Genomic DNA, 19,601 nt, shown 5'->3' on the forward strand with positions numbered 1-19,601 from the left:
TTTCTACAGCAACTTGAGTTTTCCTGGAACCATCTTGAGTGTCATACAGGAGTGATTTGATAAGGAATGCTGTTGTTTGGAGGAGTGTTCTCTCTTGTTTATTTGATATCTTTGCCCTTAGGGGAACTTTAACACTGTTTTATATTCAAATACATGGATCTAAAAGATGTTTGAATCTTAATTTGCTTTCAGCAACCTGGTCTAGTGAAAGGTGTCCCTGCCCAGGGCAGGGGGCTTAGAACTAGATGATCTTTAAGGTCCCTTGCAACCCAAACCATTCTATGTTTCTGTGATCTGTTTGGCCTTTTTTGTACTAAGAACTTCATCAAATTTCTATCCACCTTCAGTGGAAATGGTCCAGTTCATAACCCATAGAAAAATTATTCCATTGCATGTCTGTGAATACTATACTCTCCATCACAGTAATTGCTATAAGACTGCAACAGTTCTCGGGGTTTTTGCAGCTAGTTGTGAGACCTTGCTTCTAATAGCAGTATAATTGACACTTCAGCAAAATTCTTATTAAAAAAAAAGTGCTAAAACTGGAGTGCAGTGGTTAGTCTGTATTTAACAGGTTTCTTTAAAGAAAGCTTTGGTGTGTGGATGCTTTCTATCAGTTGCAAAGTTACAATCCACAGTGGGCTAAGTGGTGTTAAGTTTTTGTAAGGTCACACTTTACCACATCTTTTTGCCCCTTCTTGTGCTGAGATGTATTCTTTCAATAGTTAACCAGCTGTTACTAAGTGGACAAATTTCTTGCTTATTACAATTACTTCTTTTGTAGTATTTAAACTGCTAGACTGAATGACATGTTTAACAAAATTTGGGTCCTCTTATTTGGTTGTTTTTATGTAAAGAGAGTGGGAAGCTCATTAAACCATTACAAGTTTAAATGTATTTTATTTATAGAAAACCTTCTAAAGAATATTTTCTGGGAAGAAGGAATGCAATGAGGACAGCCTAAAGCTCTGGTAGTATTTAAAATCGGTGCCTATGCTAATCTAATATGAGCTCACCACAGATCACAAGGGAGTTTGATGCAGGATTCCAAAGAAACTTCTTAATATCCAAAGTGTGTTCCTTATAATATGAGTCAGGTTTTTTTCTTACTGAAATAATTCACTTGCTTTTTATATTTGAGGAGGGGGAAGGAAATGCACAATGGATCATTTAACATTCTCTTTAATGATTTTATTAGTTCGTATGCATTCACTTTGGTCTAAATCCAAGTCTGTCTTTGTTCATGAACTTGAGCATTGAACAGGATTTTTATTCTGCTGAAAATGCACGATTAGTGCTAAATGTAAAAGTAAAATCAGTAATACTATTAATAATTTAAAAATATTAAATGCACTGTGGTTGTGAGTTAACTGTACTGCGTTATTGAATCTAGCTCTGGCAAGGCTCGCCTGCTTAACAGAGAAATCTGGCCTGGCTGGCCTCTCTCGCACAGTTATGTGTATAGAATGTACAGTAGTTAGACCTGTCTACAGGCACAAGTAACTTACTTCTGCAGTAATTGAGAATGTGAATAGATTCAACCATTGAAAACATTTTAAAAGAGAAAAACAAGAAGGCAGGCTGGAATGAGAGTAGTTAATTTAACCACCTGTTGGTCAGCCAGTCAGGAATACACTGAGCAGTAACAAATTTCAACCAGCTACTAGAATCACAGAATCACAGAATGTTAGGGATTGGAAGGACCTCAAATGATCATCTAGTCCAATCCCCCATAGAAATGCCTATGATAAAATCCCTGTAGGCTTAATAGCTTTTCTTCCTGAACTTTTGGGGACACTGAGCAGTGGAAGATGAGAGCACTTGACATTCAACTCAGCTGGAGAGCTCCTCGTTTTCCTTCAGGAACTCCCGGGTCCTTTGAGATCTGTTTACTAGGATTTGGTTTTTGCTTCTTACTTCTGGAACTTAAGATTTTACTAGTTTGGGCAGAATGGTGCCAATATGCCACTCCAAGCAACTAAAAAAATACTTACATAGCATGTTAACAAGGAAATAGCAGCGCATTTTTTTCAGCATTTAAATGTGCTCTAATTATATTTAAAACAAACCTTGTGGAGTTTTTATTTGTCCTTCCTTTGTTACACACAAGAGGTCAAGAGCACCCAACAGCATTACGATTAAATAACTTTCTTAATGAAATCTCTTTTTTTCCTTTAAGAGAATCTGCATCATACTAGAATTAAGAAATTAAGTTTACTCGACCTTTGAACAGAAAATAATTGTACAGTGAAATGGTTGTCTTGCTTTATCTAGATTATGGGAGCAGGCTGTTTATTCAGCAGCTGTTTATTCAGTCTAAATCTTTACAGCAAGAGGGCTGCTTTAGTTTAGTTGTTTTGTTCCTGTACACTGCATTTCATGCCTATTTAAAAACAGGGAAAATATGACTCTGAAATACTTCACTACTCTGTGTAATTTGTTAATAGTATTTCAAAACACTAGTAGAAGAAACCTGCATTTTGTGGTTATTAGAGGTTCTTAAATAGTCAGATTTGCTAATACAGTTAGAATGTCAATACTTCTAAGGGAGTAGGTAGCTTATCATGGTGTACACATAGAAACGGGGAACTGAAGCTTATACAGACTGAGGCTATAATTGCTGAAATACAAGCTGACCTCTAATGCTTCAGTTATTTTAGACACCAGAGCTTCTCATCAAATAGGATAAAAAGTAGCAGAACAGTGTTGAAACTTGGGGCTAAAATTATATATCTGTACCCCAATTTTGGACTATTCTTATCTAAATTCAATATTTCTCAACTGTAAGGGCACCTGCCAAATTAATTTAATATTAATTGCTTATAATATTCATTAATTCCTGAATATAAGATGCCAACAAATCTGTGTCTTGATGAGTAGTGTATTACTGTGGTCCACATCTACTTAATTCTTAGGAATCCTTTTGGTCTGTAGGAAATTTTGTAAACCAACAACTAGCAATGGTTTGATTTCTTCCTTTTGACAGTATTTGTGGTCTGTTACTTACAACCTTTTTTACCCTGAAAGATCAGCCTTTTGAGAGGGGCTCTGGAGACGTTGCCTAGACAATCCCTAATTCTGATTAAAGTTTTAATTTTGAGAATCACAGGTAATGGTGTTTTCCCTTAAAAGTTGTGCAGCGATGTGACAGATGTGTACGTACATAGAGGTCTTGCTCTGCCTTCCGTGTTGTGTGCTATTACGTTATTGCTTATTTTCAAACAGGAGATCCTGAGAAGGAACTTAATCCCAAGAAGAAGATATGGGAGCAAATCCAACCTGATCTTCATACCAATGACCAGTGTGTTGCTACGTACAAAGGAGTTCCGTTTGAAGTGAAAGGGAAAGGAGTCTGCAGGGCAGAGACCATGGCAAACAGCGGCATTAAATAAATAAGTGGTTATTAGAAGCTTTTTCAGATGTTGAAATGGAAAGTAATGCAAGCAGAATAAAAAACACAAATATGTTACCCCTCTGAAATGCATGGCTAATACCTTTTTTGTTTGACTTCTCTTCCAGAGGTACAGTGTGTTATGCCTCCAACATTTTTGCAATTCACTTATTCACCATGCTTACTGTCCTTGAGGTTAAGTGTTGTCAACAGTCGTTAACCATTTAGTGCTCAAGACTTAATTCCCAAGGCATGTTCATGGTAGAACTAAAGGCAGGCAAGCATATTTTCTGGACAGCTAAAAGGTTTAGAGGAGCTATGGAGCAAGAGCATCTCGATAAGGATGAACTTCTGCCATATTCCTGGTGTGCTAACTGCTCTTCAAGAGGTGCAGGACTAGCGGTTGGTCAGTGAAGACCACGATCATCTTCATTCTTCTAGCCACCTTTTAATAGTTTTTCTCCTCTTGTTTCAGGCAGTTTTCAGATATATTATAAGCCCCTGCAACTTTGTTCTTGGCTGTGTTGTCTCATTAGTCTGCAAACAATTGTAATGGGAAAGCTGAACTATGGCCCTTCATGCCCCAGATACACAAGTAGATGTACTTCCATGTCCCATGGTTAAGCTGTTATGTCAATAAGATCAAAGCTGTCACTTTGCTAAAATAGTTCTTTATCTAGTCCACCTAGATATTTCCTTCCAAAAGAAAAAAATCAATAACAAATAGATTGCTAGAGTTAGTCAAATACTACCAGAAAAATATGTTTCCAGTGCCCAAACAAGTATTAAATTGATTGATTTGTTTGTTTTAATGTTTTTTTATGCAATGATATTTTATGCAAAACATGCTTTGGTTTTAACAGATACAGCTTCAGTTTTTACAATTAGAATTATTCCACAATAATGTAGTATAAGTAGTTGTGGTTGCTCTGGTGATAGCCTCAAATTACTTCGTTTAATTCCTGTTTTTTAATAATCTGAAAATAACTATTTTAGATCCATTTACAATAAACCTTTTAAGTTACTATTTAGAGACACTTCAGATATTTTGGCATAGAATATTTAATTATCTGGTTACTTTCTAACCACTGGAACAGTAAGCGGTTTTTTTAAACATTGAAATAAAAAAGATTTAGCCACTGGATTTTGAAGGCTTTGAACTTCATCCAATAAAGTAGGAGAGAAAACAAAAAAATAATGATATAAAATTAAAGGGAACAAGCACAAAAGCAGAGATAAACAGATTTATTTTTTGAATGAGTTTTGTATGTGCCTATAAACTATGTTAATTTTTCATGCATCTGGGAATAAGCAATAGTAATTAGTTCTTTTAAATGTGCCAAATTGCATTAAGCACATGGGAGTTATTTTATCTGCCTCGTAAACTACATTTCCAATAATGTCTTATTAAACAAAGTTCTTGAACTTCAAGATCTCAATTTTAACTAATCCTGAATCAAAGTAAGGAAACAACAGTAGATATATCTTAGCTTTTACTACTGGGAAGCTATTCACAAACTTTGGGATTCAGAGGAACTTCTGAAAGCTTGAAGAACTGAGCAAAGAGGCTCCCTTGCAGTCTGAACTCATCTGTGCTTTTTTTCCTTTTTTTTTTTTCTTCCAGATCTGTGTTCTGTGTGAACTGCAATATACAGTTTGGTGTAGTGTAAAATCTCATTTATGACTACATATATATTAGGAGCATGATTTAGAGCAGTAGTTTGTTCTGATTTTGTCGTTGAAGCTAGGATTCGGGATGCAGTTGTGTGACGTGCTCTCTGAAAGGCAAGTAGTTTGGTAATCTATAGAGACACCAAATACCTTTGAACACACAGTTGGAAGTATGGATGTGTAATTTTCTAGTTGATGGCTTCTACTCTTTTATTTCTGTTAAATTTTACCTACCATAGAAAATAGACAAATGAACACCTGAAAGCTAATTTTATTCCTTGCTGTGTTTGGGTAGAAGCACTTGATAATTATTTTTTCTTATAAAGTTCAAGAGCTTTCTTAAGACAATAGCTCTTTCCTCTTTAATCATGCTCTTCTGGTTGTCTAGGAAAATGTATTTATGCTGTACTGAGCTCAAAAGTGACAACAGGGTACTTGAGGCGCTGTGCAAGTATGATTCCTCGCTGAATCCAGCCTCTTCTGCCTTGTCTGCATGCGTAAGTAGAACTGCGGTGAAATCTTTCCATGTGGGACCCAGAAGATCCTGTAATGAGGAACAAATCTTTAATAGTTATATTTTCTTGCTCCTTTTCCCCGCTCCCACCTCAGACACCTGTGCATTAACAGACCAGTTATATGTTCTTTTCCTGGAGTAATCCAGTTCATGCTATTTGAGCAGCTGAAGTTTCTGGGGGTTTTGACCTTCCAAGACATTGACATCCACTTTCGGTGGAAATATTTGCAGTACTGGCAGTTCTGTTACTACAGATGTTAACCAGGTTTCTCCAGTTAAAAAATGACTATGTAAATATGCAAAAATGGTGGTTTAGCCATGTAACACATTATTAAAAAAAAAAGTAAAATGCAAGTTGTTTACATCAGTAGTTTCCACATATCCATATTTCTACACCTTTTACAGCTCTGATTTTTTTTTTTTTAATTGCCAAGTCACCTTGTGTTGAAAAAAATAAATTATGAATTTCTGTGTAACACCAATTGCAATTCCAGCATTATCCCATAAAGCTGAACTATTAGTGATTCAGGAAAAACACAAATAAATGCATCAACCTAAGTGATGGGTCAGGGAGATTGCTCTTAACTGCCGTGGTTCATCTGATGGAGGCAATGGAGTAAACAAGCTGCTTTTTTGTCAATGAGTACAGAAAATTATAATATGAAAAACAGATCGGGCTTTCATTTACAGATATAAATGAAACGACAGCTTTAGTGCAATCATGCTAACTACTGTGTGTGACAAGAAGCCTACTTTGGTAATGAAGTCCACTCTGCAACGATCTTAACTTTGTAACCTAAATACCAAGATGTGTAAAACTGCTTTAAAGAATATCTTTCTGCTCCCAAGATAAGCAGGGAGTTAGGATAGCCTGCTGTATTGATAGCAATTAATCTGTTTTAGACGCTAGGGACGAAAATAAACCTAAACCCATGCAAAACTTTGGCATGAGATATTTAAGGAATTGCTTAGTTGTCAGTTTTAGAGAGGGAGGATAGTGCCTTGGTTTGCTGAGGACTCAATGTCAATGCTAATGTTTGTTCTGAAATCAGTATCTGCTACTCTGAATTCATTAGGCTATGTTAATGAAATTAAAAAAAAAAATCCAGAGAGATTTAATTGCCAGTAGTCTTCTACTGATATGCCATCTTCATCGATATGCCATCTCTAATTTGGGGAGAATTATTGTGAAAACTCCTGATGCTAAAAGTAGTCTTCACAATAGTGTCTTCTTGGAGTGACATATTGAAATGTAACCCTTACTGTTCATATTCCCAGCACCCAGGCAGCTGTCCTGCCCTGGTTGTTTGTGGCTGATGAAATCATAGCATCTGGTCATTTAAGGGGAAAATAACTAAAAAGCCAGTTGTAATCATTAAGAGCCAGTTGTATTGTATATTTATATAATACCAGTTACAGCAGATGGTAAGAGTTGATGGAGCAGGAAGGTCCCTTCGAGTCCTAAAAATTTTCGGAAAGTTCATTAGTGTAAGACAGATGCAAAATGTGATGTGCAGACTTTGCAAATAACTGAAACCTTTTGTTACTTCATAAATCATACAAACCTGGTTCATCTGATCAGATAGATAAACTGAGGAATAACAGTTTTCTGACCTTTTTTTTTTACCCAAAAATATATATGCATGGTGGTAATAAATTTCCAACTAAAAAGAAAGCCATGCATTTTCAGTGTCTCTCCCCACATACCTTACCTACTTGCAAAAAAAAAATTGCCCTCAGGACGTTCAAAATATTTGCTTCAAGTCAGTTATGCTAGAAATTTTCCTTAGCCGGAGTAAATTTATGGTAACTTTCTAGTTGTTTTCTCTTGAACAGATACAACGGTAGTGACAGTGCAGGACAGAGTTGAGCATCCTTGTCCCCGGCCAGTCAGATTTGCTGCGTGGTTTTGAACCCGTCGCTCTTTGCTTTGGTCCTTTGCAGAGCACAGGAGAGTGAGGTAACCTGACTTTTGCTTGCTTTAAACAACATTTCTCTTCAACAAGCCAAATCTGTCATGATAAAGCTTTAACTGTAAGGAGAAAAGCTTGCTTTGACAGGGAAATTTGGTTCCTAAATTCCTTTGTGCCAAGCCTGCATAAGAAGGAGAGCAGTACTGCCTCTCACTTCTGGGGCGCAGTGTGATAAATGCCGCTATGGTACCTCATTAATGCTTATAAATATGTAAAGGGCGAGTGTCCTGAGGATGGAGGCAGGCTCTTCTCGGTGACAACCAATGGTAAGACAAGGGGCAATGGGTACAAACTGGAACACCGGAGGTTCCACTTAAATATGAGAAGAAACTTCTTCCCAGTGAGGGTGACAGACACTGGAACAGGCTGCCCAAGGAGCTTGTGGAGTCTCCTTCTCTGCAGACATTCAAAACCCGCCTGGACACCTTCCTGTGTAACCTCATCTGGGTGTTCCTGCTCCGGCGGGGGGATTGCACTGGATGAGCTTTTGAGGTCCCTTCCAATCCCAAACATGCTGTGATTCTGCAATATGGTGGTAGAGTTGTGAATGGCTTGTTTTAGCTGCTGAACTGGGACCCAGTGTTCCAATTTTCAACTGCACTTCTCTAGTTCACTTTTGAAGTCAACTCTTCCATAGCTACTGTCACCTGAAGACAAGAGTTGCCATTGGCGCAGAGACTTATATTTATTCATTTACGTATTCATTACCTGGATGAACTGAATCGCATGATGGCTTTCATCCGGACACAGAGGCAGGTCAGCCCTCAGAACCAAGAGAGCAAGATGCAGGCCTTCCTCCCCAAAGTGCTGAGCCAGGGCTGATCTCACCGTGTCTCTCACCTCCTCTCTGCTCAGACCACTGTGAGGGTAGCTTGGAGTGTCGAGTACTCGGACACGGAGAGAGAACTCGCAGCCATTTCTTCGTATAATCCCTAAAATGCGGCAGCTGCGTCCAAGGCTGCAGTGTGTAGTCACAGAGCTTGGGGAGAGGCGACTCTCAAAGTCTGAGCTGCCCAGCAGGCTGTTCCCTGCCGCGCTTTTGCCAGCCTGAGTTCTTCCAAGGACAACAAGGTTGATGGTCATCTCATTGCTGTCTGCCATTGTCTAGGCTTTCGTCCATAAACCTCTCACTGAGTGAAGAACAAATAACATGAGCTGTTTCAGATAACTTAAACCCAGCAAAAATCACAAAATTCAATGTCTTCACAGAATCACACAGAATCCCAGAATGTCAGGGATTGGAAGGGACCTCAAAAGCTCATCCAGTCCAATCCCCCCACCGGAGCAGGAACACCCAGATGAGGTTACACAGGAAGGTGTCCAGGCGGGTTGGAATGTCTGCAGAGAAGGAGACTCCACAACCTCCCTGGGCAGCCTGTTCCAGTGTCTGTCACCCTCACTGAGAAGAGGTTTCTTCTCATATTTAAGTGGAACCTCCTGTGTTCCAGTTTGCACCCATTACCCCTTGTCTTATCATTGGTTGTCACTGAGAAGAGCCTGGCTCCATCCTCGGGACACTCACCCCTTCCGACTGTCCTTCCCTGCCTGGAGTGTTTTAAGGAGTGTGTGGTGTAGTACGGCACATATACCTCTGCCTGATCCAAGGACGGATTTTTGCCGTCCTTCCCAGTCTGCTGCTGAGAAATAACAAGGCCCCATAGAAGGCATCACAGGTACATGAGCAACCCAACAGGCTGCACTCCTACACTGGCAGAAACTGAAGAGCTGGGAAAGAATCGGATGTGAGAAGAGTTTGAGGAAAAAGCAAAGCAGGTAAAGCTAAGGGGAGGCACCAGAGAAGGGAGGGAAGGGGAAATTGGGAAATAACCATGGAAAACAGCATTGGCATGTAGGGAGAGCAGGTTATGAAAAGGAAGAAAACTAGGGGAGGAAAAAGAGAATGATGACAAATATGTGCTGCTGTTATTAAGTGACCACATTTCAGGAAGTAAATATTTACTTGTTTTTAGGAAAAAAATGGATAGTAAGGGAGAATTAGCTTTTCAGGGAACACTTCTTCACAGCAGGGGGCATCTTAGAATATGTCTTTCATCAGCTGCCACTGGAGTCAAAATAGACAGTAATCCAAAAGGACTTTCTGATACAGGTAAATATAAGAAGTATGTCTTAGTGAAAAAAAGAAGAGCTGTAATAGCTGATGCTGCAGTCTCTAACCCTGTGTGAAATCGAGACTTTGGAGATGTACACTGTACAACCTTTTAGACTTAAGGCACAATTGGTGGAAAAGAAAAGCACAGGCTGGTGGGTGGCAAAGGGAGATGCATAAGTATAATTTCCAGTTACTATAATTGTTCATAAAATAAACCCTCTCATTCTTTGTACTTTTCTGTAATCCAGTATCTGAAGCGGTTTTGGTGCATGTTAATAGTCTAACAGGAATATTGGCTGATTAAATAAATTCAGAGGTGTTTTAGATGGAAAATCATATTGGCAAATAAGTAGTTGATTTTAAGTTAGCAGTGACACCTGAACTTCAGAAATACTTTTTTTTTTTTTTTAAGATACTATATTGAGGTATTCAGAGAGATCATGGTTAATTTTAGAATGACGTTTCCTGTGGTTAATTTATTTAGATTCTTGCATGTGTGGTTCAGGCTTTCTCCCTCATATTAAATCCATGCCGAAATCCATCTTTTGAAATAACTTCAGCATAAAGTTAAACATGCAAGAGCTATTAACGTACTAATTTTGTTACAGGCGACACTGAATTCATGATGAGATTTTTGTGGATTTTCCAATGGTTGATTTACTTTTCCTTTTTTTTTCTTTTTTTAAGAATGCCTGTGAAAAAGACATGAAATGAATAACTGATGACAACCACCAGTCTACATGTGCAGTGTATTCTTTCTGTGTAGCATAATAATATGGTGGACATGCATTTGTGCATTCCTTTTTTTAAATCGTGATCAAGCATTTTTTTTCTGTAAGCAGTCAACAGTTAAATACTAAAATTAATTTCATATTATATAACTTACCTTATTTTCCCTTAAATGCCTCTTTCATTCAGACTTCATTCATAAACCACTTGTGCAGCATAAAAAGTTTGTATGTGAACTTTGAAACTGCCATCGGCAGCGTACCACGCTGAGACTGTTACGTACACACTCATCTGGTTAATCTGTTACTGATAAATCCTCATTCGATTGAATATGTTTGGTCATTAATTGCACTGTTGAATTTTTGCAACTTAGTCGTAAGTACAGTTTTTGCAATCACTTCAGTGATTGTATTAAGTTGGTATTTTTGAAATTTATTCAAGTTCTATCACCAGTTAAATGTGAGAATGATAATGGCAGTACTAGGATTACTTTGTGTTGCATGTTTTGAACGTGTGTTCATATGCATGTGAAAAGCATACACACCTTTTCTTATTATTGCAATGAATTAATAATTGCAATATTTTCAAAGCACAATGGAAACCATGTGCAGATGAAAAGCTGTTTGCCTAACAAAAATGGATTCAAATAATGAAAAAATGGATTAAAAATACAGAAATGATTTGTGAATCAGAAACAAAACTGAAGGCTTGCACCGCTGCCAGTCATGTGCATTAGCTGTTGGCTTGATAGGTTGATACATTTCTCTTGCAAGCATCACTCTTTGCCATGCTATAGTAGCATTAAAACCAGGGATTAAGAGATTGTCCAGAAAGGACCAATCACTTGGGTTTTAGACCATTTCCCACAAGTGGCAAACTTACTGATTTGAACTTCTATGCCTTAGTGAAAAATAAATACAAATCTTGGTTTTAATGATGAGGTTCTAGTAATAGAACGGAAGAGTGGAGTTATTCCTGCTTGTCCCTTCACAAGGAGAGGTTTAGATAAACCACCCCACTGGCTGTAAATCCCAGGTGGGTCGGGACACATGTTCGCTCCGAGGGTATTAAGATACGTGTCATGACAGTGAGAACAAGAATCTGGTATGTAGGCTGGCTGTGGTGGGAGGAAAGGAGGATGGTGCTTTCCAGAGCCCAGTCCTGCTGGGGCCATTGTCATCCCATAGGCATTGGTGTACCACAGTTCCGGCACTGTTCTGCCCGCCGCAGCAGCGGAGCGAGGCTGCCGTTCCTCCAGAAGCCTGTTGTCTCTCGCTGTGGTGCCACAAGCACAGCCAGTGCTTTGGCAGAAGGTTAGAGCTAATGATACATTCGCAGCCTCCTCACATAAATTCACATCGTTGATCGTGATTGAGTTGATCATTTGTGTTACTCAGCTGTAGACAGCTGTGTAATGCTTTTGTTGCTGTATGTTTTTAAGAGCCCATAGACAAGTTAGTTGCTCTCCCTGCTCTTGAGCCTGCCTGTTCTGGTGAGAGGTGAGACACTAATTATTTCCCTGTATTGTATGTGTAGCCGAGGCAACTACCAATAATTTCGACTGTGAAAAGCCTTGCGGCTCAATGCTGTGCACAGCCTTTGTGTCTCAAGGCATATTTATGTGCAAAGTGTATAGCAAGGTTTCTTCGTTTGCTAGTGGATACAAGCTCAGAGAAGACTGGATGGGGAATGACTCACTTGCAAAGCAAAAGGGTAGGTCAGTCTCACAAAACTATGGATATTGTGAAGATAAAATCCAGGTGCTTCTTTTAATTTGCCCATAGGTCTTGACTTTGGTTAAATTGTCGCAGTCTAGCTCTGTACTTTTCATTGGACTATTCCTATGCACGGCAATACCTCTTGTGACATCTGAGGCAGTATATGTCCTTACAGTCGCATCCAGCTGAGCCAGTAGCCTGCCAAAGAGATAATTTAAGCTGGGTGAGGACAGGGATTTAGACTACCAAGAAATCCAGAATCCTAGAAGGAGAGGAGTGTTGTATGTGAAATACTGCTTGCCCAGCTGGATGCAGAACAGGGCTTTTGTGCTGGCAAGGTTAAGAGTGGTGTGAATGAAGCACTGCTTAAATGATATCTAAAGCTTGGCTAAGCAAACTTCAGCACAAAAATAGGCATTTCTTTCTAGTATTATTCTGAATCTAATACAGACTGAGTTGGGACACATCTGGAAGGTCCTAAAATAGCACGGGCAGAGGATTTTAAGAAGTTGTCTTCCTGGGAGGATATGACAGGGAAAAAAAAACTAAACTGGTTTATGTGACACTTGCCTATGCTCCTCAAAGTATGTGGAAAGGGTCCTCCCCAAGGTGGCAGCATCAGCCTGCTCCACAGGTACTGTAAAGCTCAGTTTGGGTCCCTTTGCTCTGGAGTCCTATGCTGAAAGAAAACACCAGGTCAGAAATCAACTAAGGCATTAGAATAACTACAGGAGTCTTCAAGCATCTCCTGAAATAAGAAGTGTAAAAAGCATTTGTCTCTCCTTTGTCACAAGAAAGATTTTATTTATTTATTTGCTTTACGTATAAAAGGCAGACGGCACAGCACCTTAATGAATTTGAACAGCAGTAATAGAAAGGTAGCAGTTAAGAAACTGGAAGTGTTTACTGCCTCTTATATAATTCTTTTTCTAATCAAGACCTTTGTTTTCACTAGCTTTTAAATTGAGTCGATGACAGTTGCAGGGCTTTGGATATGACATCTTAAAATCTACTATCAGGGTATGAATTTGCAAGGAACAAGTTCAGAGTACAAAATTGCCTTGGATGCTTTTTAGCACTACTCACTGCTGGTGGGTAAGCTAATTTTTTGTTTTCTTTATATCACTATTTTTGAAATGGCAAAGAGAAAACCAGGGCTGAGCCTGTTACAGACTGGCAGGCAGGGAGGCTTCCTGTAACCAACGAAGGAAGCCTTGTACTGCTCTCATAGACATACCGAGCAAGTCTACTGAGGACTTTTCAAGAATCTAAGGAAGTAAGGCCCCTAATCTAATTGAAAATAACCGGCGTTTTGGTATTCAGCTTCTTTAGTTGTCTTTGAAAAACCAAGGCTAAAATCATTTGCAAGTAACTGTTGGATTTGTATGTATCTATGGAGTAAGTAGAGTTGCAGCACAAATTAGTCGCCCGTGTCAGCTGCTGTTCTGTTGTAATCCCTGTGACCCCCCAGTTGGTTTGCATGCCCCTTAAGCAAGCTCGCTGTGATGCTTGTTGGGGTACACCAAGCAGGCTAGATCTCGGAAACTGAAATAGCGTAGTTTCTTTTTAGGCACATGGCATCTCTTACCATGTGTCATCTTGCAGTTCCCACGCCTTCCCATCCCTTACAGCTTCTTGCCTGATGTGAGCTCGCATTTTAGCCTAAGATGATGCCATAATAAGTAATTTAAGATGTGCTTTGATGAATTTTTCTTACTTAGAGAAAACTGAGTGAGGCCATTTTCTGGATTGCCACACACAGAGGCGGGCTCTTAGCCTTCCCAGACAACATGAGAAATCCAGGAAGGGATGCAGTCCATGGGGTCAGTGTGGCTTTGGTTCTGTTAGATTTGTCATTTGTAAGAAACACCAGGCACGTCACTGCTGAGAGACAGGCCAAGTCTAGTGATGCTCTGCTCCTTTTGCGCTGCATTCACAACAAAAGCTTCTGTGCTGATCCTAAAGGAACACACAAGTAAAATGCACTAATGTTTCCTTAAAACATTTTTTTTTCCTTTGCTTAATCCAATCCTTAGTATCCTTAGAATTTTTGAACAAAAGTAAGCAATTATCCATAATCTACAAGATGATGTTTCTCCTTGCAGTACAGGTGGCAGTGTAGGTTATGTGCATTGCTAGAGGAAAGGAGGTGAGTATAGCTGCAGACTAAGGCTGCAATTGCACCAGCTTTTAGACAATCTGTTTGTGCAGTTGTGGAACCAGCCTCTCAGGTTCCCACTGTAATTCTTACAGCAAATTATGGGTTGAGGGCAAATACTGCTGGCAGAAGGGCAGATCAAGGACCTGCCTTGGATTTGAAAGGAGATTGAGCAGAACTATCAGCGCAGTGAGAACATCAGATAGACTTTTTTCCCCCTGTTCTCTCACTAAATCACCAAGCTCCACAAGATACCGTTTTCCTTCATCCTCTGCAAATAATAGGCAACTTTAAATTAGAAACCAGTATCTTTGACATGCTGATCTGGTAAGTCTCTGCTATGGAAGTTTTGTCTTTCTTCAGTTGGCAGGAATTGCATTCTTCCAAGCGCTCTCCTTCTCAGGGCACTGAAAACAGAGCACTGTAACAAGCCACAGGAGCACAGTCCCTTCTTCCCTGTTAGGATGGCTTGATGTGACATGGCTTTTCGAAATGCTGGGGAATGCTTTATAAAATAGGGCATGTCACAATTATTGTGGCAGGCTGCCAGTTTCTTAATTCTTTTACTAATCCCCACCTTCTCCATTTTAACTAATGATTTTCCCCATGGCACCATATCATTTTTTTCAATATGCAAGGAATATTTTTAATACACCATGTTGTGCTATACTGTCTCTTGAGCAGATTACTTAGAGATATTTAAACTGTCTCGTTTTCACCCGTGTTGCCAGGATGTGTTTTCTGTAGTATAAATGTTGGATGTAAGTCACTAGTGCACAGGTTGGGCCATAGGACTGTGCTGCAAGGCTGACATGGTTGTTCCCTGCTTCATGTGAAATATGTAAAATGTACAAAGAAATAAAGGTGTTATTGCTATTAAGACTATACATACATAAAAAATAGTTTAAAAAAATCTGAAATTATAAAATTTTGATTTCAAAGGTATGTATTTGGGAAAGAAACAATAATCGGAAAGTATGAAAATACAAACTTAAGGAAGAATCATTTTTCCCTTACACACATTTAGCTGTATGAACTCTGTGACTGGTCCCACACATCTTCTGTTATGACAGCATGAGTCAGGGTACCATCCTCATTCACCTTCTTGTCGTTAGCCTCAAAATTCATCTGTGTGTGTAAAAACATTTTTGCCCCGGGGCAAAAGTCCTGTGAATTGAGAACATATCTGGAAGCTCAGGACACCCAAATCTGGCTGCTATTTCTATAACACTCATTCCCTTATGAGAAGCTGTGCAATTTCTCAGTTTCCTCATCTAAATAGTATGGGGAGTAGTCACCTCTTTTGAAGTGTGTAGTGGGATTGCTTTATCCGAAGGCAACAGATTTCTGGATTTCTGTAGGGTAATAACAGCATTGATTGACTTAAAAACCAACCAACCAAACAAAACCTCAACCACAAACCACTATTTTTATCATATTGTAAAATGCTTCATAGGGACCCAAATGACTTACGACTTTCCAAAAATATTCTCATGTTACCTGGAAAGGTTATAGCCATCGTAACACTAATAACCACAGAAGATACACTGATACACAAGGTCGGACTGGTCGCACTGATACACAAGGTTGGACTGGTCACACTGCTACTCTTATGCACTCTAATACTTGAGAGATGTTTCTTAGAATGTCAGGGATACAGAGCATATAAAGTTTCAACTCAAGGATGTGTGAAAATGACACCTTTCTACTCAATAACATGGATATCTGCGTGTATTCAGAACAGATTCAATGCTCAGTTCCTTTTCATTTTTTTTTTTTTCAGGTTAGGCAGGGTGTTTGTATTTCTATCCATACAACACACCTTGAGATCTTCTCTTAAAATAACCAATAAGTAACAACTTGCTATTTTTTTATATTCTGATTTTGAATCTTTCCTGTCTTCATATACCTACACTTCAGAGGCAATATGCTCAGTTGCAAAGAGCATTTCTTAAAAATACAAGTTTAAGAAACTGGAATACTAGTTAGAAATACTACATTTTCTTCATTTTGATGATCATGATAGCTTGTGGACATCAAGCCTGAAGAGATGCTTTTTATATTTTAAAACATTCCAAATGGGCTGAATCTGAGGACATCTTCCAATACATTTCATGTCAAGCCATTGAATATGTAGTGTCAGAAGTGTGCTGCAAAAGTCATCTGACCAACCAGTGTGGCTTGCTTTGGCAATGCAATTGTTTAGGAAAGTGGAATTGCTGTAGGTGGTTTATTAAAATTCTGAATAGTGTGTATAAGGAAAGGGAGCAAATCATATAGTTATAAAGCTGGTTTGTGGTTTAGTAGTGTAAGCTCCAGACTTGGTAATTAACCCAAATGCTTTAACTTTCTGATATCAACTGTCTCAATACACTGTGAAGTTGGAGCTTTTTAAATCGGTGCCCTTCCTGCATGAGTGAACAAAAGAGGCAGAAATCCCCAGCCTGCGCTTCACAGTGGAAAGGATTTCAGAAACGGGAATGCCTCCTCTCTTCAGTGCTGTGTGTATTGCAGCATCCGTAATGTGCTGCGTTCAGGAATGTGGTGCCTCTATAAATAGTGGAATGCGTCTGGGATCTTTCAGGGCTTGAAGTGCGATAGACTATTTATTACCTTATTCAGTGGTGGGAAATCTGCCCATTGTTGATGCAAAACACAAAGCTGCATCACTGCTTTCTCTCCTGAAATTAAAGTATAAACAAGAAAAAGAAAAGTCTTTGCAAACACTGCAGACCTGAAGCCTAGTCCAGGTGAGCTGACATAACTAGGATCTGTGGAAGTTACACTTGAGCTTCAGATACAGCAGGAGGCTGAGAAGTTGCAGGTTGATGGGATTTTTCCCTGGGCTCCTCTGGGGTTGTTCCGTCCCTGCTTGGCAGACTCCATCTGCACACAGGCGGCCTCCTGCCCAGTGTGGCCCCAGCTCTGGCATCCTGCATAGCACGCAGAAAATGTGAACCCGCTTCCTCCTGCTGTCATACACCTCACCTGGTTAAGTCACCAAAATTTAAAGGCTGGAAATTTTAAGAGTGTTAATGATACATGAAGAAGCAAATAAGAACCTGAAGTAACTTTTCAGAAGTCGTTTTGCATTGCTTGTGGGTTTTTTTTTATTTGTGGTTTTTGTTTCGTTTGTTTTTTCTTCAGGTCTGCAAACCTGTTTGCCACTACAAATTCAATGAATACACTCTGCTCATCCAAGTTGTCAGAGTGGTGATGAGGATACCTCCTCCCTCCATCTGCCTCCTTCCCTGTCCAGGCTTTGCTTGTTGGCTTCTCTGTGTGACTGTCTTTCCAGCCAGGAACAGCTGGGTATAACTTCCACCCATTCGATTCCTTAGTTGATAGCAGCCTCTGTGCCGCAAAGGAAGTTTGTTTTGTTTTGTTTTATTTTTTTCCTCCATCAGACATCTGGCACCCTGGAAAAAGTCTTTTCTTGCCGGTGCTTCCAGATTTGATGCAAGTATGGGCTCCTTGTACGGAGGGGGACAACTGGGGTCCGAAGGAAACGCTGATGATTACATGGCCTCACCAGCTCACTGTTAACTTCATGATCTCTGATTAAGTTAAAAAATGTCTCCCCTTCATGTAGTAAACTATGGTTTTTATCCAAATAGCTAAGTCCCTGGTGTATGTTACAGTACAGTGCACTAAACCATGAGAAGAGTTTAAAATGTGGTATCATGCTGTGAATAACTTCCATGGGAGAGATGAGAGTATTCCATCTGTAGCACAATGTAAAAGCACAATTTCCACTGCTGGTGGAAATTCAGCTCTAAGTTACTGTCACCATGTTCAACAGGCCTTTTCTCAGAACAGAGGTGTATGGGGACAGCCGTGTACCAGAGACCAAGTGGTGACTCCCACTAAGTTAAAGTTTTCTGTCTCCAGTTAAGTGAACAAATAGGAATAATTCAGGGCCTCAAGTGAAGTTCAGTTTTGAATCGGAAAAAATAAACTTACCTAGTGAGTTTCTTTTTTTCCATTAGCTTCCCTATAGCTTGACCAGTGCTTGCCCGTTGTCGTCAGCTGAGATTTTACAAGACGTTTTTTAAAGTCAGCACTAACATCAATGGACCATGAAGAACAAACAAAGTACTAATTTTTTTTAGTCTACACCCACAACTCTTTCTTTAGAAATGGTATTTGTGTCAGATGAGAGAATGGATTTGGTTTTTTTTAAAAAAAAAAAAAAAGAAAAAAAATGGAAACTGTAATGCGGGAACAAAAACTTTCGGCTGTCAGCGTTTCCGTAGCCTCACAAGACCCAATTTTCATGTCTTTATTTATAATCTTGGTGTAAGAGAAAACATTTTTTTGTTTGTCGTGTTTCAGGTTTGAATAACTGGATGATTATATATAAATTTATGGCATTTGCGTGGAAGATTTGTTGGTTTTAACATCTGTAAGAGAGGCGCATCTTAAATTTCTTTCTGTGATCTTCTTTTGGGTGTTATTTTCTGGCAAATTTGGGACTTTGAACTGTTTTTGAGAATTCTTATTCTAGCAAAAGGATAAATCCATCCTGATTCAAGGAAGAACTCTCTTTTTAGCACATACACAATTAGGATTCAGTGGCTAAATGATTGGTTTCCTTAGAAAAGACAAACCTACCATGAGCACCAGAGTTCCCTGGGCAGCACGTGGGGCTGACAGGCTTTACAAGTGGATGTGTCAGGAAAGGTGGATGTCTACCCCGTGTGTTGAGAAAGCATGAGAAATCTTAATATGGAAGGAGTTTACAAAAAGATCTGCTTTAGTCGATGGGAGATTCGGTGGCTCGTAGGAAATACGCACTATATCATACTGACTAGTGCTGCATTGTTCGATGTTAGTCCATAAAATCTGGCAGGCTGTCTCACTCCCCATGACAATCACTGTTACAGATGACTTCACACTGTTTAGAGTTTCTGCATTTGAGGAATATTACAGAACTGCTAACAAATTGTGGGGTTTTTTTAAACTGTAGTGTCACATATGCTTTTCCTGTCCCAACATCTCCATGCTTATTCATAGCACACCAAAAGAATCACGGTTTTCTTTTTTTTCCTTTGAATACAAATGGTATGAAGAAAGATTATTTTCTAGACATCAAAGAGAATGGAGTCAAAATGACCAATTCCGACACAGAAGACTGAACAGAAATCTAAATATTTGCCTGGTTTATGCCATTTAATGATAACAAGACCAGCTATTAAAGAAAACAAAGAGAGGAAAAAGAAAGGGAAGAGGGGATTTGCCAACAGTTTGTATTTAATCATGGACAAAATCTTGGTAGAAAAAATGTAATTTGGACTGTAGTGTGGTGAAAATAGCCTTTTTGGACCTTAGTGCAAG

At 39.2% G+C, this 19,601-nt stretch overlaps 2 protein-coding genes across 5 annotated transcripts in view; one reads left to right on the forward strand and one right to left on the reverse strand.

The window, feature by feature from the left end:
* AIMP1 (aminoacyl tRNA synthetase complex interacting multifunctional protein 1) overlaps window positions 1-3,480 on the forward strand; it is a 32,887-nt gene extending 29,407 nt beyond the window's left edge. For all 4 annotated transcript variants that reach the window (XM_065633499.1, XM_065633500.1, XM_065633501.1 and 1 more), the window contains one exon: window positions 3,226-3,480. In XM_065633499.1, coding sequence (XP_065489571.1) covers window positions 3,226-3,392 — 167 coding nt within the window. In that variant the 3' untranslated portion in view covers window positions 3,393-3,480. The remainder of the gene's footprint in view (window positions 1-3,225) is intronic.
* A 1,853-nt stretch (window positions 3,481-5,333) lies between these two features.
* On the reverse strand, window positions 5,334-8,650 carry GIMD1 (GIMAP family P-loop NTPase domain containing 1). The gene is made up of 2 exons (XM_065634756.1): window positions 8,258-8,650; window positions 5,334-5,606 (listed from the first exon to the last, which is right to left on the reverse strand). The coding sequence occupies exons 1-2, from the start codon at window positions 8,648-8,650 to the stop codon at window positions 5,334-5,336; spliced, it is 666 nt and encodes a 221-aa protein (XP_065490828.1).
* Between the last annotated feature and the right edge of the window lie 10,951 nt (window positions 8,651-19,601).

Source organism: Caloenas nicobarica, chromosome 4, assembly GCF_036013445.1.
Source record: "Caloenas nicobarica isolate bCalNic1 chromosome 4, bCalNic1.hap1, whole genome shotgun sequence".
NCBI classification, from domain to species: Eukaryota; Metazoa; Chordata; class Aves; order Columbiformes; family Columbidae; genus Caloenas; species Caloenas nicobarica.

Bases quoted from the DNA above. Each gene is read 5' to 3' on its own strand.
- GIMD1 (XM_065634756.1), bottom strand. From the start codon at position 8,650: ATGGCAGACAGCAATGAGATGACCATCAACCTTGTTGTCCTTGGAAGA. The intron at 5,607-8,257 runs GTAATGAATACG...TCCTCATTACAG, and splicing joins ATGCGATTCAGTTCATCCAG to GATCTTCTGGGTCCCACATG.